This window comes from Trachurus japonicus, chromosome 18, assembly GCF_045865225.1.
Source record: "Trachurus japonicus isolate A0001 chromosome 18, Traja_1.0".
NCBI classification, from domain to species: Eukaryota; Metazoa; Chordata; class Actinopteri; order Carangiformes; family Carangidae; genus Trachurus; species Trachurus japonicus.
In genome coordinates, this window is record NC_140924.1 from 18,943,200 (window position 1) to 18,968,836 (window position 25,637).

Consider the following 25,637-nt stretch of genomic DNA (forward strand, 5'->3'; position numbering starts at 1 on the left):
TGTGAACAGTTTTAGAGTCCTGAAATGCCATTTCTTTATTTTTCCACCAGAAATAATCAAATTCCAGAGAGAAGTCTCTACAGTGAACATCCTTTCCCTTTTTACTTCTTATATCTCTCAACCCTTTAGATCCATCACCGCTAGGTTGGGACTCACTAACATCCCTGTTCATCTCCATCAAGATCAAATCATGACATAAATGAGACGTCCACCATGATGGTCATAGTGACATGCATCCGTCATGCCTGCTGACCTAGTCAAAATGATCTGGATAGATGCTCCACACCAGGAATAAGTCAACAAACTGGTCCACTGACCTATTTCCTAATGGTCAAGCATGTGTGCCGTGAGTGAGCAAAGTCTCCACAGTGTGTGCCCTCTCCTGCTTCACTGAGTAGGTACATTTAGAGTATTTTTACACACCCCTATAAGCCGAACCTTTCAGATGAGCTACTCTGCATCGAGCCAGAGCCAGAAATCTGGGTCAGAGGCGTTAAAAAGGTTCAGCTCAGACCAAAGCTGCATTTCTTTTCTTTTCTTTTCTTTCTTTTTTTGTAAAGTCAGAGCGTGCCGAGGTGATTCAGGTGACCTTGTTGTTCTGTCCACTCAGCACAGAAACACTGGCTCGCTCAGTTTTTTACCTCGGAGATTAGTAGCAGTGTGTGTTATGTAACTCCTGCCTTTTGTCCTGCGCTGACAATCATGAGTCAACAGTTGTTCAGGAAGCGCGGGGGTCTCTCAGGTGAATCTGAGGTTTCCTGTAAAATCAAAGGACATGTCAATAAAGGTGAATATGTTAGACATTAACTGAAAGACTCGGGCTCAAAGCCTCTCGCCTCTTCTTCTTCTTAACAGTGTCCTTGAGCAAAGAAAAATCTGGATCCCAAACAGCTCCAGGGACACTGCAGTCCTAACTTTCCCTAAAAACGAACAAACAGTTATTACAGAAGTGAGCTGGATGGACTCTCAGTGCTTTGACCTCCTTGAAGAGATGGGATCTTGTTTTGCACAACAATGTGCAGTAGTGACAGGCTAAAAAAAAGCATCATTGCTCATGAGGGAAGGAACCCATTTGCACGACATGTGTGTATATGCTGAAAGTATGAAAGTAAGTTTTTCTTTTAAGAAAAACTATTATAGCACAAGTTAATACAGTAGATATACATTTAAACAGTAAAGCCTAAGACGTTACTGTAAACTGAGATTGAAATATTAGTTATGGATTGCATCATGAAAATGTATCAAGGAGGAAATGACTCATCCGTCAAAAAATGTTTTGACAATTCACCTGAAGGAAGTCAAGAGGCTTTGATGAGTGTATGAGCGTAACAAGCGTCTGTATTAGTGTGTAGAACCACAAACCATCTGCACGCACTTTAGGGACATTATGAAGGACAGGCAGCAGGGAGCAAACATTTTACATTCAGACAATGTTGAACAACGGCGAGGTCATGAAACCGCAGACAGAGGAGTCTCTCATTGTCTCACTGAGAGAGCAGAAATCTCCCAGGTGCTGTTTTCACCATGTGGCCAGGAAATGTGTTTATTCTGTCTTAATGAAGGAACTTGGTCATAAAGAAAAAAAGAAGCAGTGTACAGAGAGTGGTGTGTGTGTGTCTGTGTGTGTAGCTATGTGTGCCAGCCATATAGAGGATGGAAACACAGCAGCAGTGTTGCAGCATGCAGACAGACTGAGGAGCTAAATTTAGACTCGGGCTTCTGCTGCATGTTGCTGAATAATAAGTGTGAATGAGTGATAGTGAGAGTGAGTTGGAGACAGTGACAGTGGGAGGAAGCGTAAAGGCAGTGGGAGCGGTAAAGTAAAGACGGCGCGTGCAGTGCGCGCGGTGGAGGAGTGAGTTCGGGAACAGCTGAGAGAGAGAGAGAGGGAGAGGATTAAAAAAAACAGATGGGAGGGTCTGAAGGAGGAAAAACAAGGGAGGAGGGGGTATAGGCAGACGGGGGCGGGGTCCTACTGTAGACCTACTCATATGAAGGAGCACGAAATGTGCATTTACTCTAATACAACCTCTCTGAGTGCAGGTTGGATGTTTTTAAAACAGACCTGAGCGACTTTACACGAGAGTTATCCGTTTTGTTGTTGTTGATACCCGGAGCAGCTCGTGCAGAGAGGATGCTTTTTCTCTCTTGATCTCACACCTGGAACAAAGAAACAGTGAAGGGCTCGTTCTTGTCTTTGTTGTTGTTTTTTAACGAGCCTCTTTGCTTTGCTGCTGTGTTTTTTTTTTTGCGTGCAGGACTAAGTTATTTCCTTTCTGTCACTTTGAAGCGATGCCACTGGAGTACGCGCTTTGGACTTGATGTGCGCTTAGAGACCTGCGGGAACCTGTGGCACCACCTGTGACAACACCAGCAGCACCGCAGACAGCTCAGCTCGGCTGTCGGCACCGCACAGACCTTGAAAAAGAAGAAGATCCAGCTGCACGGTGCAGGTCGCTGACTCTCACCCGGCAGATAAAGCTGCAGCGCGCCTCGACGCGTAAAAGGAGGACATTAGGAGCGCACGGGGTGCAGGTGCTGCGAGAGGTGGGACAAGAAGGTCGCCTATAGAGTCGGTTCGTGTTTACCCATAAACTCCCAACCATCACACAATGACGGACGGACCGAGGCAACGAAGCAGCACAGCGGGATCCGGGAAGGATGCTGCCGGCGAGGAGTCGTCGGGAGGCGGCGTGGCGCTCAAGAAGGAGATCGGACTCGTCAGCGCTTGTGGTATCATTGTAGGTGAGTGAGTGTCACTGTGGAGGTGATGGTGGTGATGGTAGGCTAACAGATACAGATACAGATACAATGTGCTGCTTTTCAGTTCCCGTGTTTATCTCACAGTTGGACTCCACCCTGCATTAGTGGAGTGTAACAGCAGGCGTCCCACAAAGTTACCTGTGTGGACAAAGAGTCGAAATAACAACACACACAGTCTACCTGGAGCTGCTCTGGGATCAGATTACACCCATTCAATCTACAGCTGCTCTAATAGTCTGTGTGAACACGTTGACTTTTGGACCCTACTGTATGCAAAGAGTAGGATGTGCATGGTTATGGTTTGTTTGACCACACACAGGGAGTGATATGTGATGCTCAGGCAGTTTAAAGTGAGCATGTGCTGAGTCTTCACTTGTGTATAAAAAGAAAAACCTCCATGTGACTGAGTTTTAAAAATAACACCATACAGTCCTCACACTCATATAACATACCAACCTTAAAGGACACCCATCTGTGTGTGTAACTGAAACTTTCTGTCCCTGTCATGTTTTCTTGCATCATGGCTCTTTGCTGTCGTTAATCAGTCTCAATCTTTCATCATCCTTCCTCTTCTGATGGTGATGATGATGATGATGATGTCGTCACACTCACTCATCTCTTGAAGCTCTCAGGATTTTTGCCCATTCAGAGAAATCTGCAGGCTTCGTCACGTGACGTAGCCCAGTTGGACCGAGCTGCCATATTCTTAAATATACACACGGCAGCACAGCCTCTGGTGGTGACTTGTGGGACCCGGTGTTTATCTTGGCATCTGTTGCATCATATCTCACCATTCATTCTGTAATCTGTCCCCTGCAAGCCTCTCAACTTAATTACTAAGTCTAAAGCAGCCTACTTGCTCTAATTACTTGAGTGGCCCTTTAATTTGCATTGTAGAAGTGGACAAATACCGACCTACATTCAGTTAATCTGCATTTATAGGGAAAGTTTTTAAACTTCTTTTCATGCCTGCAAAAAAGTTTAAGTTGATTGTTGCACAATGATTAAAGTCTTGATACTAGGGCTAAAGCTAATCTTATTATTAATTAATCAACAGATTATTTTCCATAACTGATTAATAATTGGGCTAATATGATGTAGCGTCATTCCAGATTAACAAAAACACTTAACACTACTATAAGGGGGCTATTTGTACGTTTTTCTATTGCTACATATAGCTAACAGTAGTAGTAGTAGTAGTAGTAGTAGTAGTAGTAGTAGTAGTAGTAGTAGTTGTTTGTTTTGGTCCATTCAACAGACCGTGATATATAGGATTACTATGTCAAGTATGGCTGAAAAGGCGTATAGGCTGAAGCAGCAGCTTATTTTCCCTACCCTATTTGAAAGAAATAAAGTTGTACAATAGAACAAGATAACGAGATGTTTTAAACATTGATTTTTAACTAAACTAAAAACAATAAATAAGATTAATCTAAGCAAGAATTTTACAAATGATCAAGTTTATATTCCTTATATACACACATACACATATAATACTCATTCATACTATATATAGCGATGGACTGGACCAGCCATTACCAAGTTTATTAGTTATTAATGCATTTATGCTTGTTTATCGTATTTTGGTTGTAACTTGTCATTATACGTTATTACATTGTAACATTAGCATTCGCAGATGTTTATTTGCTAGTTGAAGAAACAAACTCAGCTACTTTTATCACTTAAAGCAGAAGTAAGTGGTCCGGTCGTTTTCGCTAATGCTGCGTTCCAGGCAGGCTTTTGAAATCGTAAATTACAGCTTCAAGTCACAACTTACGACTTTGTAGCGCTCCAGGCAACCCACTCGTGTTTCTCCGACCTGTTTTACCGGTGAAAGTCACTATAACGGCCACTCGTAACTTCCGACCCGTGAACTCGTACCAGATCGAACTGGTACCACTTCACGGTCGGAAAAATACGAGTTTCCTTGAACGCACCATAACAGTCCTCGTCCCTACGTCGCCACATTCACGGCGTTCCTTGGCTGCACACACAGCCCTGCATGCCGTTCTCTCATTGGATAAAAACTGTAGGATACGATAAATGTTTTCTCCTCGGCTCAGAGCAGAACAGAGTGACTGACAGACCCGTGTTTCAGACCAAACACTCTACGTAAGTGATTGCTGTCGGAAGATATAACTATTTAAGACTTATATTAACACAAATACTATATCACTTACTTCTGCTTTAAGTGATGCAAACTATCTTGTTTTGTGTCTTTGTTTATCACTTTTTCTCTTATACTGAAGTCAGCATGCTAACCAGTTCACCTCGGCCCAGCTGGCCCATCACTTACTAATACAGAGTTACAGAAGTGTCCTGAAGTGATAGTGATACTTAGATGTTTCATTTAAACCTTCTGTAATGTAACTAATAATTTAGATTTTATGAAACGATGTTAAAGCAGTGAAACATAACACAGCTCTAACTACCTTGTCTGTATCATACAGACATTATTACAGTGGCAGACCAGTCGATGCACACGATCGGCCGGCAGGAATAAACACCATCAGACAACCGGCCGATCGATACATAAGCAGGGACGAAATATAGCACAGGTTGTCCAGATGGGACTGAGCGGTGTGTGTGTGTGTGTGTGTGGTCTACGTGTTGACCTTGACAGGCTGAAGAGAGAAGGGAGGGGATGAGTCATTCATGCTTGTGTTTCCACGGCAACGGGAGGAGAGAGGCACGGAGACGTGTGTGTGGATGTGTAAGTGCACATGGGAATTCCCAAGTGTTTTTTAGAGAAAGAGAAAGAGGGAGAGGAGAAAGGAGGTCATGAAGGAGGAGATGCAGAGAGCTGACGACCTTCAGTTTGTTCGCCCCCTCCCCAGGTTGCAGTTGCACTGGAAAGTAGCACAGAAGTCGACTGCCACACATTTGTATTCATGTTCTCACACCTCTCCAGAGTGATGATCACGCTCCGATCACTGACAGATCAGTGAGGAGGCCTGTCAAAGTAGTAGCCCCACCCTTCAGCATCTTTGCACCCACATTGAGATAACTTAATCACTTCTTTTATCGCCCTCCATTCATCTACCAAAGAAACAAGTTGGCAGCGCTGAGCTTCTCATGCCATCTTAGAAGATTTTCTTTTTTTTCTCCTTTTTTTATGGCCGTCCAGAGTTCGAAACAGTCACCAGACTGTTAATGGCCGCGGCTTTTGTCCTTGACCAAGTTCGTTCATTCATGCTCATTCAGCTCACATTGTCATGTGCGGCGGAGACGTGAGCTCAGGTGACTCGTCTGATCCTTTCACTGCGAACATGCCCCGCTGGGTTTCCATGAAAAGGGCCAAGCACACAAGGACATCAAACGCTTTTTATGGCCTTATTGTACAGTACAGGCATTTATCACCCACCCACTCACTTGCACACACACACACACACGTATAAATCCCAAAAAAATGTGCAAAGCCAGGAATTGGAATTAGCAGTGAACTTTTGGCCACGTGGAAGAGAAGGCCCCGCCCTGATAATGCTGTTTTATTAGCTCTCCTGGCTTAGCCGCGTCTGAGCTGGACTCCAGTCTCTGTGCTTTGTAACAGAATTGCTGAATAGTTTCTAATCCACATCACTTTTATTAAACATCTAGTTCAATTTTAACCTCTTGTCTTCTTAAAATCGAATCACCCTGCAGAACGCAAGTCCTTAATTGACAGAAATACAAACGAGCCGAGGTTTGATCCAAGAAAACAGGGAACCGCTAGTTTGTCCGCGGGTCTAATTGATGTAATTACCTTCATTACAACATTACTATTAGTGGTTCTGTCTCCTGTAAATTGCCTCAGTGTAATAATAGGTTGCATGCATGTGCACAGGGCCTGCAGGATCCGAGGGTCAAGCAGCAGGTTTGCTCGGCTTGGTGGCTGTTTGAACAGGGATTTAACACTGAGAGGAAAAGCAAGAACTAATCTAACAGGGATTTATAAAGGCTGATTAGCGTTATACCATAATGCTGCACAAACACACACACACACACACACGCTTGTTAATATTCATAGCCTGCTGTTAGTGTGAGTGGTGTTTGGCTGAGAGGTGGTATTCAGTCATGTGCCATGGAGAGGCCCAAATAACTAACACAAATAACAGCTTATTTCTCTCTCTGGTTCCTTCTTGTGTGTTTGCTCCACTTAAATATACTTAACAGGTATTAGCTTCATGACATATAAGCTGAAATTTTTGAAATGATTGTTGTTGTTTTCCAATTAGATATGACCAATGTGCCAATAATTGTTGATATGAAACAGAAAAATCCCATTATACGATTAGGCAGAGATTACCCGCTCGAGATGCCCAATAATTAAAACAATTATTTGATGCAAAAATTAATCAGCATCCGGTTTGATTATCAGTTAACAAATGAGATCAAACAAAGTCCAGAGAGCATGTCTGAGTCCAATCCTCTCCCTCTACGAGACACCAATTCAATAACGATGCAGGATATCAAAGTATCCAGTGACAGAGGAGGCTGAGGCCTGGAGCCAGCTGTAAAAAAAGACACAGACTACAGTTCAGATGTTTTATTCTTGATACAAACATCCAGTTGGTCTTCGATCAAGGTCAAGAGACAGTCAGCGGTGACAGCAGCACATTGAGGGCAGAAAAAGAAAAAAGAAAAGTTCCCCCTTTTGCCTGGTTGGAGACAAAGGGATGTAAAAACTGCAAGAACAGGAAACATCAAGATTCCACGAGTCAGCATTGGTCTCACATAGTTGTGTGTGTCTGTGTGTGTGTGTGATAATGCACATGACATGAACACACAACATGCAAGCGTGCACATTTGATCACCCCCCTCTCACCCTTCACTCGCGTCACCTCTGCAGGTTTGCGCTGCAGGAGTCTTAGCACGGAGCAGGGAGGGAGATAGCAGCAGCAGCAGCAGCAGCAGCAGCAGAGAAAAATAGTGCTGAGTCAGCGCACAACTGTTTTCTGTCTTTTCCACCCTCCTTGATGTCAAAGGTCACGCACCGAGGACCCCTTTTACCTTTCACCTGCAGCTGGAGTTACATAAGGGAGCGGCCGTCGCTCGCCGCTCACATGATGCATGTGGAATCCGTTAAAGTTGAACAACGTTGCATCTCCTCATGCTTCAGTTGAGCACATGGTTTGGCAAGTGCTCACATTTTGCTTTGGATTAAACTGATCTGAGAGAGCAGATCCTTTTTTTTATGTGTGCAGGCTGATTATTTTGAACCTTTTTTAGCCATTTCCTCAAACCGGCTGCAGTTGTTTATATTATTATTATTATTATTATTGATTAATCTGCTATTAATCTGTTAATTTATAGTAGTTTAGCCCAACGCTGATAAAGAATAATCCAATTCTTTTTCTTACTGGCTGCACTTCACTCAACTCTTCCGGCTGAACGTGTCCGTATCATTCATATCTTTGACTTTTGTACCTCCAGCCGACCTGATACGATTCAAAACCTTCAACCTTTGACCCTGCCGCCTTTTTTTATTATTTTTATTTTATTTTATTGGCTGCACGAGTTCAACCACAGTCGGCCGAATCTGATCGCAGGCTCCTGACCTCCGACCTCGGCTTTGTCAGAGGTGTGAATCCTTTTCACGCCGGGGGATTGTTGCGTCCGACTCCCACCGTCTCTCTCGGCTGCCTATATAAACTGCCTGGCACGCTGATGCTCATTGAATATGTCAGATCGTCCTCTTCTCATCACGCCTCCCTCTTTGCACTCTTTCACCCCGCTCCCTTGTCTTGCTCCATCTCTTCATCAATCTGTGCCGAGTCAGCAGATTGCAGGTTCCCACTTCGCCTGCCTCATCACCGTTCAAACTGTGCTCGCTCTCTCTCTCTCCCTCGCTCTCTCCCTCCCTCTGTCTTTGTACACATGACCTAATTCTTTTTCCTGTTCACTTTGTCTCCTTCCTGTTCCACTTGTCTGTCTGTCCAGTGTCCACAGTCACCACAGCAACTACATTAACAATTAAATTGTCACCAGTCGGCCTTATTCACCACATTGCACATGGACACAGGCATTTGTATTGTTACCTTGCTCCAATAAAAACTAAACACACAATGTAGGAAGTATTTTTTAACAGTAGGCTCAATGTTTTTAGATTATTTACCTACTTTTGCAAACAGCTACTTCTTCATTCACTTCCATATGATATCAAAATGTACTTAACAGACTCTTGACATCTCCTCAGTCTGTATTTAAACAGCTGTTAGGCTGAGCTAGAGGGTTAACTGTCAGGTGCACTGAGCCTTGTTGTCTTGGCGCGGTTGCCAGGTTTGGCACAACTCCCTGAAACCTGTGCTGCACGCCGACTGGCAACTGTTGTATGTAGCTCCTTGTCAAACCAAAGACGTGTTGATCCATGCTTTATTTATTATTTCCACCTGTTTCCAGTCTTTCAGAGTGGTTACAAGAAGAAGAAAAGAAATATTGCACTATTTGTTTGAGTTTTTTCCATGGAGGACATGCAAAGTTAGTTTGAAAAAATACCTTCAATTATGATTTAGACAATAATATTAATAGACTAGAAACATGAAAAACATCTGATACGGCCCCTAAGCGTTCCCAGCTTGAGACTTGACACCTCTCTGTCCTCCCTCTCCTCCTCCTCCAGGTAACATCATCGGCTCAGGTATCTTCGTCAGTCCGAAGGGAGTGATGGAGAACGCCAGCTCCGTGGGCGTGGCCCTGCTCGTCTGGGTCATCACGGGCGTCATCACGGCCATCGGAGCGCTGTGCTACGCCGAGCTGGGCGTCACCATCCCCAAGTCCGGAGGAGACTACTCCTACGTCAAGGACATCTTCGGAGGCCTGGCTGGGTAAGAAAACACTTCACATCACCACGGTTCCCATTCACTAGTTTTGATCAAGTCAAATCAGTTTTTTTTTTACATATGTGCCGACTCTGGGGTCAGCGAGGTTCGATCACCTGTAGTAGCACCCTGTGAGAATATGACCCAGTTTTAAAGAAGGGGCCTCTCAAATAATGGAAGTTAATTTGACAGGGATTTAGGTGAGCATACCGACATGTCTAGATTCCTCTCTTTATCCTGGTGGATGAGCTTTCTGATGTAGGTCAGACATCTTGATCCAAAGCAGGAGGTCTCTTCAGCTCGTAGCCAGGTACAGGAGTTACAGGGAGAAAAAGATATTAAGACTCACATGGACACAGACAAAAGCAGCCGGCCAAGGTGACTCTCAGAGTTGGAGAAGTCATGCTGCTGCTGCTGCTGCTGCTGCCGGCGCGTTATTAACCTATTTCAAACCCTTCATCCGTCTTCCAGTCGACCATAAATGGTTCGCTTTACGGTAACAGTAAACGCTTGGGAACCACGCTAGGTTAATTTCCTCACAAAAACAACATTGTTTGTTAGAGTAGATTTCACACACACACTGTGCCTCTGCCCAGACTGTAAACACAGATTAGACCATTGTGTGTGTGTGTGTTTTTTTTTTTTAACTATCAAAAGGATGCATAGCCTATTATCAGGCCGTTTCGGGAGAGGAATTCGAGCAGACAAAACAGCCAATGATTGTTTTCGTCCCTTTGTGCAGTGGCTATCAATACACATCAATGAACCCTAACCTTCAGATGCTTGGTTTGAAGTGTTGAGGCCACACCGTTTCCCTGTGCCCTCCGTCTAGGATAAATAAACTGTGGTCAAGGGGCGTTTGTTTTTGTTAATCTGAGCTGCTTTTATCCCCTATGCCTGTGTGTGTATGTGTGTGTGTGTGGTGGGGGAGGGGGGGCTTCAGTTGTGTTTGCATGTGTATATAAGTCAATAACGGCAGCGGCGGAAATACTTACATCACCTGGTCGCCGCTGGATGAAGGCGGGCTCGTAGGAAAGAGGAAGCGCTCGTAAAGTCGTACTCTCCAAGACAACGTGATTGGACGATGTTTAAAGTACAAAGAGTCTTTGTTACAGTCACATGAGAGCTGCGTTACACCCAGAAAGTGGAGTATAGAGGAATGCAGCAAAAGGGGGGCGGCCTAATTATTGTAAATATCACATTTACCTTCATTAATTCTGTGTCCCATTATTTATATTTGTCTACGGGTGAGTCTATGAGACGTTGAGAGGTTCTTTACTCAGGTAAAACTAGTAGCAGGGAAATAGTTTTCTGAATTTATTTGGATTTTGAACTGTTGGGCTACAAGACAAGAAACTATTTGAATATGTAAATTTGGTCTAAAGGAAATTAAGTGAGAAGAAATACCACTAAATCCTTTATTAGCTCTGCAGCAGACTTTAATTAAAGTACAATTAGAGAGCAATTATTAACCTTTAACCATATGTAATAAGTCATGTCTTATGCAGGACTTCTGTCAGTGTGATTATTGACACATTGACCTGCAAACAGCTTTTTTATATAGTGACACTTAGATAATGTATACTAGGCTTTCTAGGCATCGTTTTTATCATATATAAAAACTTTTAAAAGTGCATTATCTAAGATGAAGTAAAAATGTTGCACAAATTGTTGCAAAGGTTTCTGTCACCGTTGGTCTACATTTTTTACGTACACACACACACATACACACACACACACACATTCCAGCGGGACACAATCCCGTTAAGGCAGTCAGGTGTAATGATCCCTCTATAAGCTTTCGGAGAATTTCATGGAAATACCACACGTCTAGTCTCTCCTGCTCCACTCGGCTAAACCCCAGCCCCATGTCATCTCACATCTGTACAACCGCCGCCTCCTCCTCCTCCTCATTCATCATACATCAGTGTCAGCTTCCGTACGCAGGCTCTAAAATGTTTTCAAGCCAACTGATACCAATAGTGAGTTTTTCTTTCTCGACATTCCTCCTACTTAAACAGACTTTCACAGTTTGACAGGAACGAGTCACTGCAGTTAAACCAGCTGCCAAACATACATTTTTATTAGTCTTGTTCGCTGCAGCTTGGTCTAAATGTTGTGTCACTGACTGACTGACTCTGCAGCAGCAAAGAAAAGAAAAAAGAAAATTCACAGACGCCTGTAACTGAGAGTTAAAGTAGGTTAAAATGTTGCATTTGAAGTTTCTCGAACAGCCTGTAACCGACTGCCCGGGCTCTCCCCCTTTGTTTTGTCTTGAGGGCTCAAACAGCCTCGTATTTGCATTGCCTTTATCTCCCGGCTTATTTTTTTTTCTTCTACTGATTGTGTAAACTGTGAAATCTTACAAAAGAGGGGGGAAATATCCAAGTTGAATTCCCAGAGCTTAAAGGGACCAAACAAGTTGCTTAAAACACAATATTCAACATACTGTGATGTAAAATAGAAGAAAAGCAGTAATATTCAACTTTGGGAGGCTAAAACTTGCAGATGTTTGCGATTTTCACTTTATAAATGAGTCAAATTATCAATTCATTATCAGCAATAAACCATTTTATATATGCTTCTTACAGCTATATGACAGTGGCTTGTACTGTAATAGAGGCCAAGCATACATAGTAAGGAAGACAAAGAAAGAGTAAACATAGAGTAGGCTATACATTCATGGAGGCCTCGACCATAAATAACCTGCTTTGAATGGGAATCTGTAAATGAAAGGATGTATATGTGCTGTATATGTAGCTCTGTGGTGTGTTTCCTCCTGTTTATTCTCACCTGTTCGTGCTCCTACACACTGTATTTGATCCCAACACCCTGCTGTTTCTCACATGCCTCTGTGTTTCTAACCACCACCCCCTCCTTCCCTCCCCCCCACCTACCCCTCCTGTCCCCTTTTTTGTTCCAGGTTCCTGCGTCTCTGGATCGCCGTGCTCGTCATCTACCCGACCAATCAGGCCGTGATCGCGCTGACGTTCTCCAACTACGTCCTGCAGCCTCTCTTCCCCACCTGCTTCCCCCCGGAGAACGGCCTGCGTCTGCTGGCTGCCGTCTGCCTCTGTGAGTAGCAGCAACGTCAGCTCTCAGACTGATGACGCTGCTGTAGTTTTATTTTTTTCCTCAATGAAACTTGCAGAGAGTCTCAAAAAAATAACCCTTTATCACCTGAACCATTTGTTGGTGCGGATGCATTGGCTCCCTGAAGGGACCGACATGCACAAAATGCACAACAATCTTAACACGATGACAAGTCTGTCTAGTAACAGCAGAAAAATCAAATCGACAAAAAAGCACATTGAAGCAATAGTCTGTTGAAATTAAATTTAAAAAAATGAATAAAGTAGCAAATGTTGTCACAAAAGTCTGGAAAAACTTAAAAACAAGTTGCCCTAACCATAAAAGAAAATACATATACGTACAGTATGTGCAGTTAAGAATCTCAGATGCGATTTGGAGACAACATGTGATTAACACAAACTGCAGAAATATGTAATTTTATCATGGTTAAAGGAGCTATTTGCATATTTGCTATTTGCATGCATATTGAATTTGCAGCTAACAGCTGTTTACTTATTAGTGTAAAAGAAACATTGCAAGTTTTGGATCAAGCTTCTTTCTTTTATTAAGAGGAAAATCAAATGTTGATTCTTGTCTCCGTCATAACTTTTCTGCTACTGGAGTTAGCATGCTGTTTAGCCCGTCTATTTACAGACAAAACAAAAACAAACAAATGGCCCCTTTAAACAAACGTTGGCCTGTGTTGCTTAATGTCATTTCTAAGAGACAGATCTGCACTTGAAAATGACTCATCACATACGATAAATGGTTTTACAGTTTAATAACACTTCTTTCTTTCATCAATCCGCTAAAAGCTGCGTCTTCTCACGGACTCAGGTTTGATAAAGCAAAGATAAAGTAGCAGCGACAGTGTAAACAGACACAGACACAGAGGGACACGGCGTCCTTTGGCTGTTGAGACGAGCTCAGAAGTTGAAAAGCAGCCAGCCAGTGAATCTAAGAGGCTGCACTGTAAAATGGATCAATAAAACAAATGGGAATGAATGTAATTAACCAGAAGCGATTTGGTGCACAAATGCTGACACAGGTTGGAGTCGGCGTTGAGACACTAAAGCTGCTGGATAAAGTGTGAATGAAAATAGCTCAGATAAAACGGTCTGCAGGAGTGGTTACATCATCAGAGTCGTCTAATTTAAGATATTTAAAGTCTCACAGTTATGTCTTTATGTCCGTCTTCTCCTCCTTCTGCGGCGCTTTCCTGTTATTTAACGTTTGGCGGTCAGAGGGGCATGCGGGGGGTTAAAGGTGGTGGCAGGGCAGCTGGCGGCGAGTGGTGAATGCGCAAAGACAAATGGATGGATGTGTTTGGCGCTGACATGACGGTGGTTGATTTGAATCCGTCAACAAAGTTCACACTCACTAGTCAAATACTGCAGGCAGCCTTCAGACAGAGACAGAGACAGAGACGGACGGGGGAGAAGAAGGAGAAGAAGACAAGATGTTTACTGTCCGCCGGTGTTTGTGCATCACTATGGAGCAATCCTCGCGGTTGATTACAAAATACGCGGTTCACCGTTAATACCACCGTCCGTCCTGTCAGATAAACAAACCCCACAATGTCATCATTCATCATAACAACTGTGTGTCTCAGCCCCGTAACCGCATCTTGTTTAAATAACCACTGAATGTTTTTTGAGGGGAGAAAGAAAACAACTTTGTCCCCTTTTTTTTTTTGGTTTTTCCTCCAAAATATCGTCGGTCTGGTTTTGAGCTCAACTGGAAACGGGTTTGTCCATTTTTAGCTCCTGTAGGTGAGCGACCCAAAGATAAGTAGGAGCTGGTAGAACTGGAGGAACTGGAGCTGTCATGTTAATGTATGTACTAATGCAACAGTGTCACTGGGTTTGTGTAGGAAGGAGACATAGAGGCTACTGTATTTAATATCTGTTGCCCCTCAAATCCTGTGACAGATGGTCAGACAGTAACAAGCAACACATTTAAGAAGTGAGAGATCCATCACTTCTCTCAGAAACGTTAGTTATGTTTTCACTTTCACATCTCTGTCATGCAGGAACTCTCACAAACTGTTGAACAGACCTCATGCATCATCACCAATCATCATTTATGATTCATTTAACAAGAAAAACATTCGCAACAGAAATGTCGAAACACAACAGTTTTTGTTTTGACGTTTGGATGAAATTTGAAAAGGTGCATTTGCATTAAATCCCAGCAGCAGAAAGCCTGTATAGGTAGAATAGAAGATTAGATGAGGTCTATTATGATTAGATATTAGTTAAAGGAATACATTTAGGGAAAGAAAATATATATATTCAGATTCTTCTTAGGTGGTAATGGGTGAAATCTAATCTGGTCTCAACTTGTTAAAGCAGAGTAGAAACTATAGAGGAACAGAAACTGAATGTATAGGCTGAAAACATGAAGTGGTCCATAGGGTCACACAAAGTGAGAAGACGACTGGTTCCTTTCGAGCTTCTTCTCTTCTCTTGTTTGATGAGATGCTCTGACAGCTTTTCATTTTAGTTACAGACATCGACCTACATTCACCTGTCACTTCTGTCCCACTTTCAGAGCAGAAAAAAAAGAAAGAAGGAAAATCTCAGTTCTGACAGGAACCGCTCGCAGTCATTTTATTGCACAACTCGGGATTGTTTTTTTTTTAGGAAAGACTGATTTTCATTGGCTGAGTCGGCAGAGTGATGTGAGTCAGCTGTGCAGATATTGTCAGGCAGAAAAGTTGAAGATTTTTTTTGCATCTGTTTCATCCAGTTGTTGTTGTTGTTGTTCAGGGGGAAAGTGGGTGAGAGGTAAAAGCTGTTTCTCCACAACTCTGATTGATGTCATCCTTGTTGTTTATAGGTGTGCGTGTGTGCGTTTAGACCTTCGTGTGAAGGGTTGGATACTGTATAATAGCGTGCAAGATATATATCCTTACTTATCATACCTAGAAAACCGCCCATAACCAGATCGAGTGTCGGTGCCGGCGGCCCCGATTGGTTTGCTCGTTTCAATCCACAAAAGGGAGAAGGTTTTCCAAAGGTGTACCGTTACAAAAAAACACACGTTGGGTTGGGAGTCTCCCTGGGGTGCGTCTCTTCCTACAGATGCCAGCGTGCGAGGTCATAACTGTCGTGTTTTCCAGCCGACTCGCAGTTAACTCAGCAAGTTTCCACACACATGCACATGCACACACACATGTACATATCTAAATGCATAACACATTTTGTATACTCAGCTTACAGGCAGCTGAGCGGCCCCCACAGCTCAGAGATTCGAAGAATGTGTGTGCAGGTGTTTACCCGAACCCTGCTGGTCGTGTGTGTTGTTACTGTAACGTTGTGTAGTGACAGAGAGATCATCTGGTTCCTAAAACAAGTCTGTTTACCGGCGGGTTGAGGTAAGAGGTTTAAGATGTATCAGGTGGATCAGACAGAGGTCGTTTATTGTGTCTCTGTGTGTGTCTCTGTGTGTGTGTATACACCACACACCACACAAATCAAGTCATGAGACGGACTGTGTCTGTACAGTCTCACATTTCCTGTTTTTTATGTGGAGGGAGCTGCAGCAGCAGGTCTCCCCCCACCACCACCACAACTGCGGTTCTGTCTGCTGAAGTCATTTTGTTTTTGTGGGGAAACACATGCAATTTATGCCTCAACTTTACCCGCCTTTAAACCCCTTCCCCCTTCCACTCTCCTACCTAAAAGCCTCCAAAACGCCGCCCCGCAGCACGTGCAAACCAGCTCAATCCGCAAAACTCCATCTCCAGTAACACACATACACATCTGCAGAGACATGCATGTCTGTTCATGTGCATCTGCCGTTTGTTCCCTGCAGTGGCAGCTCAGCCCAGAGTTATTTAATGTGATGAACTTAATCCCACGGAGTCAAACAGGCCCATTATTTAATGGCACCCCGCTGGCCTGAACCCACTGGCCTGTTGTACGCAGCAGTACAGATCAAATCCATTATCTTTGTCTGTGTTAGCTCGGCCTCGAGCTCGGGGGCAGTGGAGCTGTATGTACAAAAAAATGTCCCAGTTTTTAAAATCAATAAACCAAATAACTGATAAAAAAGCAAATGTCAGGCGATCGGTTTGTCAAACATGTAAAAAAAAAAGAAAAAAGTGTAATAACACTGATTTATTACCCAGCAGCCATTAGGTGATACACCAGAGTAACAAAATGTAATATAGTATACTTATAAGCATCATAAAGCGATAAAAAGATGCAATTATGTGATATTAATCTTAAAATCATTATTAAAACTGAGAAAGTAGCAGAAATACAAAGTGTAATATTTGTTTAAAAAGAAAATCTCAACTATTTTACACTTTTATTCAGCAACATTAGTTATAATCTTAATTAATTAGTATTTTTCCAGTCTAATAGTTGTTGCTGTTTCATGTAATAAAGTAAAAGTGAGATGCTTCTGTAGTTTTATCTTGTCTCTATCACATAAAAGAGTCTTAAAAGTCTTTTAAGATGCATCAATGTGATTATTATCCTTTTTAAAAGTTGCAGTGGGCAGAATAAATAAAATATGAAAAAATGTAAAATAAAGCTAATTGCGTGACTGAAGTTTGTGTAACCTTAACCCTTCTAAAGAAAAACACCAGTGCAGCGACGCAGGTTGGAGGAGATAACGGCTCAAGTTCAATGCGATGATGCAGCAACAGAGTCAAAGGTCGCGGCTGCGTTTATGACACGTCACATAGGCTACGTTCAACTGTGCAGCTTTTAATCTCTGTCTCTCGTTTTACTGTCCTGAGATCAGTTCACTCGCCTTCGAGAAAACGTCAAGGTTATTGGCTTTTATCAGCGACAATAACCACTTTCACAACTTCTTTTCTTGGGCAATTTTACGACGACTCTTACTACAAACGATGCAGTGACAGTGTTTTGTTTTACAACACCAATTAAACACAACGATCCTCTGCTTTTTCTTTTACTAATTTCACTGCCTGGCCTCACCTTCAACTCTCATACTAGAGAACAGTCTGTCCAAAGTCGTATTGTGCAGCCAAATGTCATTTAGCATGAATTTATTTAAAATTCTCCTCGAGGTGCAGAAATATCCCAAAATATTAAAATTTCACAATGAATTTTGGAGGAAAAATGCATAAAATGATGCACAAGACATGTAGAATAGACTGAAAAAACAATATAAGTGTGGAAAATGGTGATTTAAAGTGGAAACACAATGATAAACGTGTTTTTTAATGGATAAGATAAAAGCTAATTGTGCGTTTTGTTGCATTTCTGTGTGTTTTAGTGCTGCTGACGTGGGTGAACTGCTCCAGCGTGCGGTGGGCCACCAGGGTGCAGGACATCTTCACCGCCGGCAAACTGCTGGCCCTCGCCCTCATCATCGTCATGGGCATCGTGCAGATCTGCAAGGGTGAGCTGTCCGATGCCATCTGTGCATCCACACATACACATACACACACACACACATACACACACACACACATTTGCGGTCAACGGGGACGTCCTCGGTCACGTGGGAGTGGGGCCGTATGGACTCCCCGCGGACGCCATAAGGGTTCAGTAAGTTTCTGGGGGCCCCCTATCTGGTTAAAACTCACATCGCCAACATCAGCACGCCCGGGTGGGTTTGCAGTTCAAACATGGCCGAGGGCCAGTTATTACAGGGGCCACAGAGCGTAAGGCCCCTGAAACAACACGATGGGGGTTCCTGTGTGACTGTTTGAAGATGATGAAGAGTTCAGTGGCGGATTTGACGGGAGATTTTTAGAGTGTATACTATATGAGAGAGCAGAGAGAGACGACATACTTTCATGCTTTCTAGAAATAATGCCAAATGAAAAAAAAGATTTATGAAGATTATTTATGATTTAGACATTCGCCCCAGTGCAGGATTAGACAGCGTCTCCGTCATTTTCAGGGGGATCACAGTGGGGAGACACACTGATTACATTGGAAAATGGTTTTCAGATGGATTTCCCTCACAGCAAGACTGAACATTAGCGAAATTCAGTCCTGTTTGCAAATGTTGTTTGTTGTTAATAAAGCAAAATGATCCTGATTATTCATGTTTGTTTGTTCCTCCTCTTCTCCACCCGTGTAGGAGAGTACTACTGGCTGGAGCCCGCCAACGCCTTCGAGCCCTTCCAGGAGTACGACGTGGGTTTGATAGCCTTAGCCTTTCTACAAGGCTCCTTCGCCTACGGAGGGTGGAACTTCCTCAACTACGTCACAGAGGAGCTGGTCGACCCCTATGTGTACGTTACTCTACCGTGTTGTATCGTTGTGTGTGTGCTTAGAGAACGACCTTCTTTCTTTCTCCAGCGCTGAACGGGTCATACAGCTGATGCAAAAAGCTGCTTGTAGCTATTTTCGGTGATTAGCAGTCGCATACCAACTGAGCTTCCCAGTTTAATCCCTGATCCTTTTTGTTAAAGCTCTCTGAAATTTAGTCAATTTAGCATGAAGGAAACTCTCACTGTCTTTCCCTAATGTCTGGCTGCTGACCTAGAACAACGTCCCCGTGATATGAAAAGGTTTACTTTTTAATTTCCTTTCAGTTTTCTGTCTATTTTTCTGTTATTTTTTTGGAAACTCACATTTTTAATAACCTTGGTATCCATTAATACACCTACCCTGAGATATCATTTTTAATTTCCTGCTTCAAATCCCCCCGACCCCCCACTCCTCGCCTTCTCCTTCTCTTAAAATTTCCTCCTCATCCAAACATGGCTCTTTTTTTTTCATAACATTTTCTTTTATTGTCTCCATGCAGGAACCTTCCTCGTGCCATCTTCATCTCCATCCCCCTCGTGACCTTCGTTTACGTCTTCGCCAACATCGCCTACGTCACGGCCATGAGCCCAACGGAGCTGCTTGCCTCAAACGCCGTTGCCGTGGTGAGTAGGTCTGATCATGACGCAGGGTGGTCCCATGACTTCATTCAAACACACACACTCACACACACATACACTCACATACACACTTTGATAGTTGAATGGCTCTTTCGCCCTCTAGTGGTCCCTCCTGGTGAATGCAAGTCAAACGATGTGTTTGTAATATATAGATTTTTTTTTAAACTTCTGTGTTTATTTGACAGACGTTTGGTGAGAAGCTGCTGGGAGTCATGGCGTGGATCATGCCCATTTCTGTGGCGCTCTCCACCTTCGGAGGAGTCAACGGTTCCCTCTTTACCTCTTCAAGGTGAGTTGGCTCAATATTGACACATTGCACCTCTGGGTCAGACCATCTTTGTTGTTTGGTTTTTTCAAAGACACAGAAACAACACCAACACAATGTCAAGAAATAGCCAAGAAATAACAATTAATTGCATCATAATGTCTAGAAATCGACTAGAAATAACGATTGATTGCGTAGAAATAGCCCAGAAATAATTGATTGTAATTGACAATTGCAAGGACTTTGCATGAAATTCTGGTGTTTCCCAAAAAAAAGCATGAAAAGCATGTGAAAAACATGACATTACTATGAAATTGACTGTTATTTTGAGGCTATTTCTTGACCTTATCACGTAATTAGCGGCCTGTAAATTAAAGGGTTACCAAAACACCTTATGGCTCAGAAACAAACACATTTTAATGACGACATTTCCCCACTTAAATTCACCGTGTCTCCGTCTTGTATAGATTGTTCTTCGCCGGAGCCAGAGAGGGCCACCTCCCCAGTCTGCTGGCCATGATTCACGTGAAGCGCTGCACTCCCATCCCTGCTCTGCTCTTCACGGTGAGTCCTGCTCCCCCACCGCTTCACTCCTCAACAACATTATCACCTTCATATGAGTGAGATTCAGACTGTTGTGACACTAACAAACCTTCACACTGCCCCTCTTCTCCCCCCCCACCACCACAGTGTCTGTCCACGCTGCTCATGCTGTGCACCAGTGACATGTACACTCTCATCAACTACGTGGGCTTCATCAACTACCTCTTCTACGGAGTCACTGTCGCCGGGCAGATCGTCCTGCGCTTCAAACAGCCCGACATGCACCGACCGATCAAGGTTTGTTAATGTGTTGTTGTTTTATCTTTCATTATCTTTTGTACTTTACTCATGAATACACAGGACTATACCACTTTGAGTTTTCAGAGGAGGATAATGTGCAGTGATTCTACTTTTAAGCAGCCAAAGACTTGTTATTGAAAGCTGCTCTCTAGTGGTAGGAAAGACGTACTATCAGAGAGATGAGTATGCAAAAGGCTGAATAGAAAAGAGACTAAATAAAAAGACTAATGCAGTTTCAAAGTCACACAGCCTGTTGAAGCATCATCGTGTGTGTTAGATACCAGATTATTCTCAGTATTTGACTGTGAACCTGTGCTGCTGTGCTCCCTCCAGATCAGCCTGATATGGCCGGTGATTTACCTCGTCTTCTGGGCCTTCCTGCTCATCTTCTCCCTCTACTCTGAGCCCGTGGTGTGCGGCATCGGCCTGGCCATCATGCTGACCGGCGTCCCCGTCTATTTCCTGGGAGTCTACTGGGACAACAAGCCACAGTGCTTTGACGCCTTCGTTAGTAAGTAGTTGGTTTATGTCCCGGGCTTGGTGGTGTTAATAAAGTTGTTTTAGGGTTGTTGTTTTGTTGGTTTGTTTTAAATAATATTGTTAAATAAATATGCAACACTCAACAAACACATAAAACACCACTCATGTCATATTTGCATCAAGTAGGCAGCTAGATTTGGTTAGCATAATGTAGCATAACAACTGGGAGGTTTGGTTTTATAAATGTAGATAACAGCACCTTTAAAACTAAATTTAAATACAGATTATATATTGTTTGTTTTAAATCCAGTGAAATAGTGATATATAGAATACCATATTATATTTTAGAGGGAGTAACATAACTATTTTTCGGGCCGGGACAGCTGGGTTTTTGCTAAACGAGGCTATTCCCCTGTTAATTTCAGTTCTGTTCTCATTGTACAAATATACAGTGATGTTGCACTTGCAGAAGAGGAGTATCAAAATGTGTCATAAAATGTCTTTTTTTCCCCAAATCCTATGTCTAATTTAAAGAAAAGAAAACCCAATAATTCTTCATACACACTGGTTATACATTATTTAAAAGCACATTTACTGCCTGAGCCCTGAAACCTCTTATTGTTTTGTTTCTTCCAGACAAGATGACGTATCTGGGCCAGAAGTTCTGCGTGGTGGTTTATCCTGCAGAAACCGGCAGCGGCGGCAGCGGGAGTGGAGAGGAAGGAGAGGAAATGAAGGAGGCCAGGTCTCCTCTGTCCAAGGAGGACGGAGACAACCACAAGTCAGCGGACTGCTAAAGTCTTTATCACCCATCGACCCCCCACCCCTCCCACCCCTTCGCCCCCCAAAAGAAAATCAACGGGCAAAAAAACCCGACGCACACGTGGGCGCACACATAACACAAAGACACATGCAGACGTACTACACCACGGTTTGTAGTGGGTTTACTGATCAACAACTCGCGCCCCCTCCCACCACCACCACCACCACGATTTGTCTTTTGGATTTTTTAAATTTTTTATCTGGTTTTCAGCATCGCATCAATCAATCGTTTCTGTGCCAAATATAGTTTGAGATGTTGAGAGTAACACGACCTCAAGCCTTTTCAATCTGGGGTCCTCCAAATGTGCAAAAAGGAAAGGTTAGCACCTTCCAACTCCTCAGCGCATTTACCTACTCATCATCATCATCAGCATCATCGTCGTCGTCGTCGTCATCATCCCCCTCCTCCACCTCCACACACTCTCTGCACACTCCTACTGTAAGAGCGACTTTTCTTTTTTTTTATTTAGTATTTTTTATTATTATCAAAAAGACTCTTACTGTACTGTGATGGCTACGCAAACAGTTTTTTGTTTTGTTTTGTTTGTTCGTTTTGTCTTTTTTTTTTGCCACATTGTAAATTTTTTTGCTTTGTCATACATTCAACACCAAAGCTGTATTTTGATTGTCGAAGCAAAGAAAATCATATTCAGATCAAGTCATTTCATGTCGTGAAGTCGTACACCAAGTGCTGTTGTTTTGTTTTTAAAGGTGACTGTGATTCCTAAATGTTTCTCTCATATTTTTTTTTTTTTTTTGTAATTGTGATAATTGTTTATATCATTTGCCTTTTGTTGTTATTTTAGTTTTTATATGTTAATTTCAGATTTGTTGATATTCTTCTTTTTTTTCTATTGGACATCATATTCATCTGGGCCTATTTTTTACTCTTGAAACTGCGGATGTGTACACCTGAGAGATGACGTGTGATCTGTGCTTTGCATTTGGTGAATGTGCTGGTCAATGATGCACACTTAATTGTTAATTGCCTTAATAATTAGAATATATTCTGTACTTGGGTGCCATTGTAGCTGTGTTGTTTTGACTGAGGCAGTGAGATAATTAACCCATTAAAACTGAGGGTGCAGCGTAGACTTAGACAACTAGAGAGAAGAATAAATAGACCTGATAGTTTTCACCATCACGTTTGCATCGTTAATGTGCAAAATCCCGACACCGACACATGTGAATGCCCGTGTGAAAACAGTTTAAACAAGGTATTGATTGTCTTTCATGTTTTACAGCAAAAGTATTTTTGTAGCTTGACATCTAGCTGTGTTTAGTTGTTTTTTTTTCTTTTTGCTTTATTTAGAGGAATAGAAAAGAGGCTTTACATTTAAGTTTTGATTCACTAAAAAATTACTTTATAGTGCAATATTAGTGCAGGCACCAGCAAAAACTGAACATACAACGCTAATGAACCCATTCTGTGTTATGTTATCTACACCTATGATGTATGTTATGGTAATGACACCCCTTCATTCATAAAAACACACATTTATTATTATATTCTTTTAATGTCTGCAGCCTTTCTATAAACCTTGTGTCTCAGGGCATCCCCACTGCCTTCTCCTTACATACACTGCCTAAAACCTCCAGACCATGAAAACTCAAACAGAGCTGCTTCATCGCTTCTTTGAAATCCGAGTCTGTTTCGTGGTAAATGTCTTTACTGGTGCTTCTAGATATTTATTTCCTCAGGAGTCTCAATTTTACAACTGATTCCCCCCTCCCTCCCTCCCTCCCCTGCAGAAAAAGTTCACACAGGATGTGTTGGATAATTAAATCTATGGGTGTACCATTTAAAATAGGCAAGTAACGCAAAGGTTGCTGTTGTAAAACTCTAAGGGGAACAGGGTGTCTTGGATGTCTTTACACGTACAATGATTGTGTGTGTTGTGCCTGTACAGTTATTGTGTATTTACAGTATGCACAGATGTCATGATGGTCTGTATTTTGTCTCTTAGTAAATAAAAACCACTGGCTAATGTTTGAAACTGTAATTCAGGGCCTCATTTATCTAAATATCTAAATATCTTTATCTTCATCCCATTGTTCAACCATTTGAAAAATGTGATTAATATTTTTCTTAAGACAGTGCTTTCTATAATGAGAAGATATTTAGAGACATAGACTTTGTGAATTTCTAAGCAGGACCCTTACTGTGCATAAATGAGGCCTGAAATGTTTCCACCTCAGAATTCAAATGCTGCAACTTTGCATCACAGCTCCTGTAGCCTACGATGCACGACTGAAAATGTCAAGAAAGCACAACACAACCGAACCGTGCCCGTATATTTCTCGCTAATGTCGTAACTTCCTCACTGTTTAGGGTTTTTTATCTGCTGCAACGTCCATCAGTGCTTTAATTCAGACCAAAACAACCTTCAACATGGAGGAAATATGAAGTTTTCTTTGTTGTAATGTGATTTTAAACTGATTCTTCTCTTGCCGATATAGTATCATCACACTACAACAACAACCTGCCTGATGACGATGGTCATTCTCAATCATTTTGTGTCTACATTTGCCTTTTGTAGTCCACCATTTCCACAGATGTATCTCTAAAACTTGTGTCTATTTTTGTGTTAAAAGTGTAAATGTACATATTGGTGTGAGTGTGTGTGTGTATGTGTGTGTGGCAAGAATTAAAAAAAAGTACACAAATATATCTGACTTTTCATGTCTCCTTTGTTCAAATGTACACACACAGAGGAGTGTGTGAGGCATTTTCAGCATCAACATGATTTTTTATTCTACTCACAAACTAAACCACAGCAAAGGCCAGTTTCACACAACCCTGTGTGACTTTAATGGGGGGTGATGGGGAGGGGCTGCATACACAGCAAACACTGCTTCTCTGCACATACATACAAACCAACCTAACAATATTCATGTACAGTAAACTGAAGCTTCCTTTTCTTCTTCTCGCAGCAGTAAAAATATGCAATCGGCACAAAAACAAGTGATTCTCAACAAAATAAAGCCACATGAAATGTTATAAAACATAATCCTATTGAGTGAACATGTTGTCTGTTTATGAAGCGGGTGGGTTGACACACAATAGGAACTTCTAATAGGAACAGTTTGACATTTTGGGAATGATATTTTCTTCCATTAAGAGCTGTTTATTAGCACACAACGACTGGAAACCGATTGTCTGGCTCCAATGATGAGAAACTTCAACTTGACTACTGTAATTAACATGTTTTATTGTGTTTTATTTTTGCATCTTTGACAGAGTTTAAATCATTAATCATTTCATGGAGGGTTACACAGCAGACCCGTCAAGTCGCCTGGTAGCCGCTGAGAACCGAGAACCAATCCAGCACATAATCCTCCCTAAAGCTTCAACAGGCATTTCAAACTTTATTTATTTCATTTTCTATGGATTAAACAAACTACTTACAATGTTAAACTTCAGAGGTGACGAACGGCGAGTTAAGAGTGTTTCCCATCCTCCTCTCACAAATCTAAACTGAGCTTCACAGGAGAGGATGACGTCTGATAGGTTGAATCAGCAGCTTTGGATAATTATACTACGTGCGTGCATGTGGGGAGCGACGTGTGTGTGTGGGAACAGAATAAAACAAGCATGAAGCAGAACAAGCAAACTAACTTCCCCACAGCATCTCTATATGTCCGTTATCTCTGCTCCGCTGATGAACACAGATAACATCTTTGTTTGAATACCTTGGGGAAACTCTGCTCC

The 25,637-nt window shown here is 42.4% G+C and overlaps 1 protein-coding gene across 1 annotated transcript; it reads left to right on the forward strand.

Moving 5' to 3' along the window:
* The first annotated feature begins 2,016 nt into the window (after positions 1–2,016).
* slc7a8a (solute carrier family 7 member 8a) lies at positions 2,017–23,958 on the forward strand. The gene is made up of 11 exons (XM_085759865.1): positions 2,017–2,745; positions 9,362–9,566; positions 12,484–12,635; positions 17,889–18,014; positions 18,705–18,858; positions 19,377–19,500; positions 19,701–19,804; positions 20,248–20,344; positions 20,471–20,620; positions 20,957–21,134; positions 21,740–23,958. Exons 1-11 carry the CDS (start codon positions 2,613–2,615, stop codon positions 21,898–21,900), a joined length of 1,584 nt encoding a protein of 527 aa, XP_085615991.1. The 5' UTR covers positions 2,017–2,612; the 3' UTR covers positions 21,901–23,958.
* Positions 23,959–25,637: the final 1,679 nt, after the last annotated feature.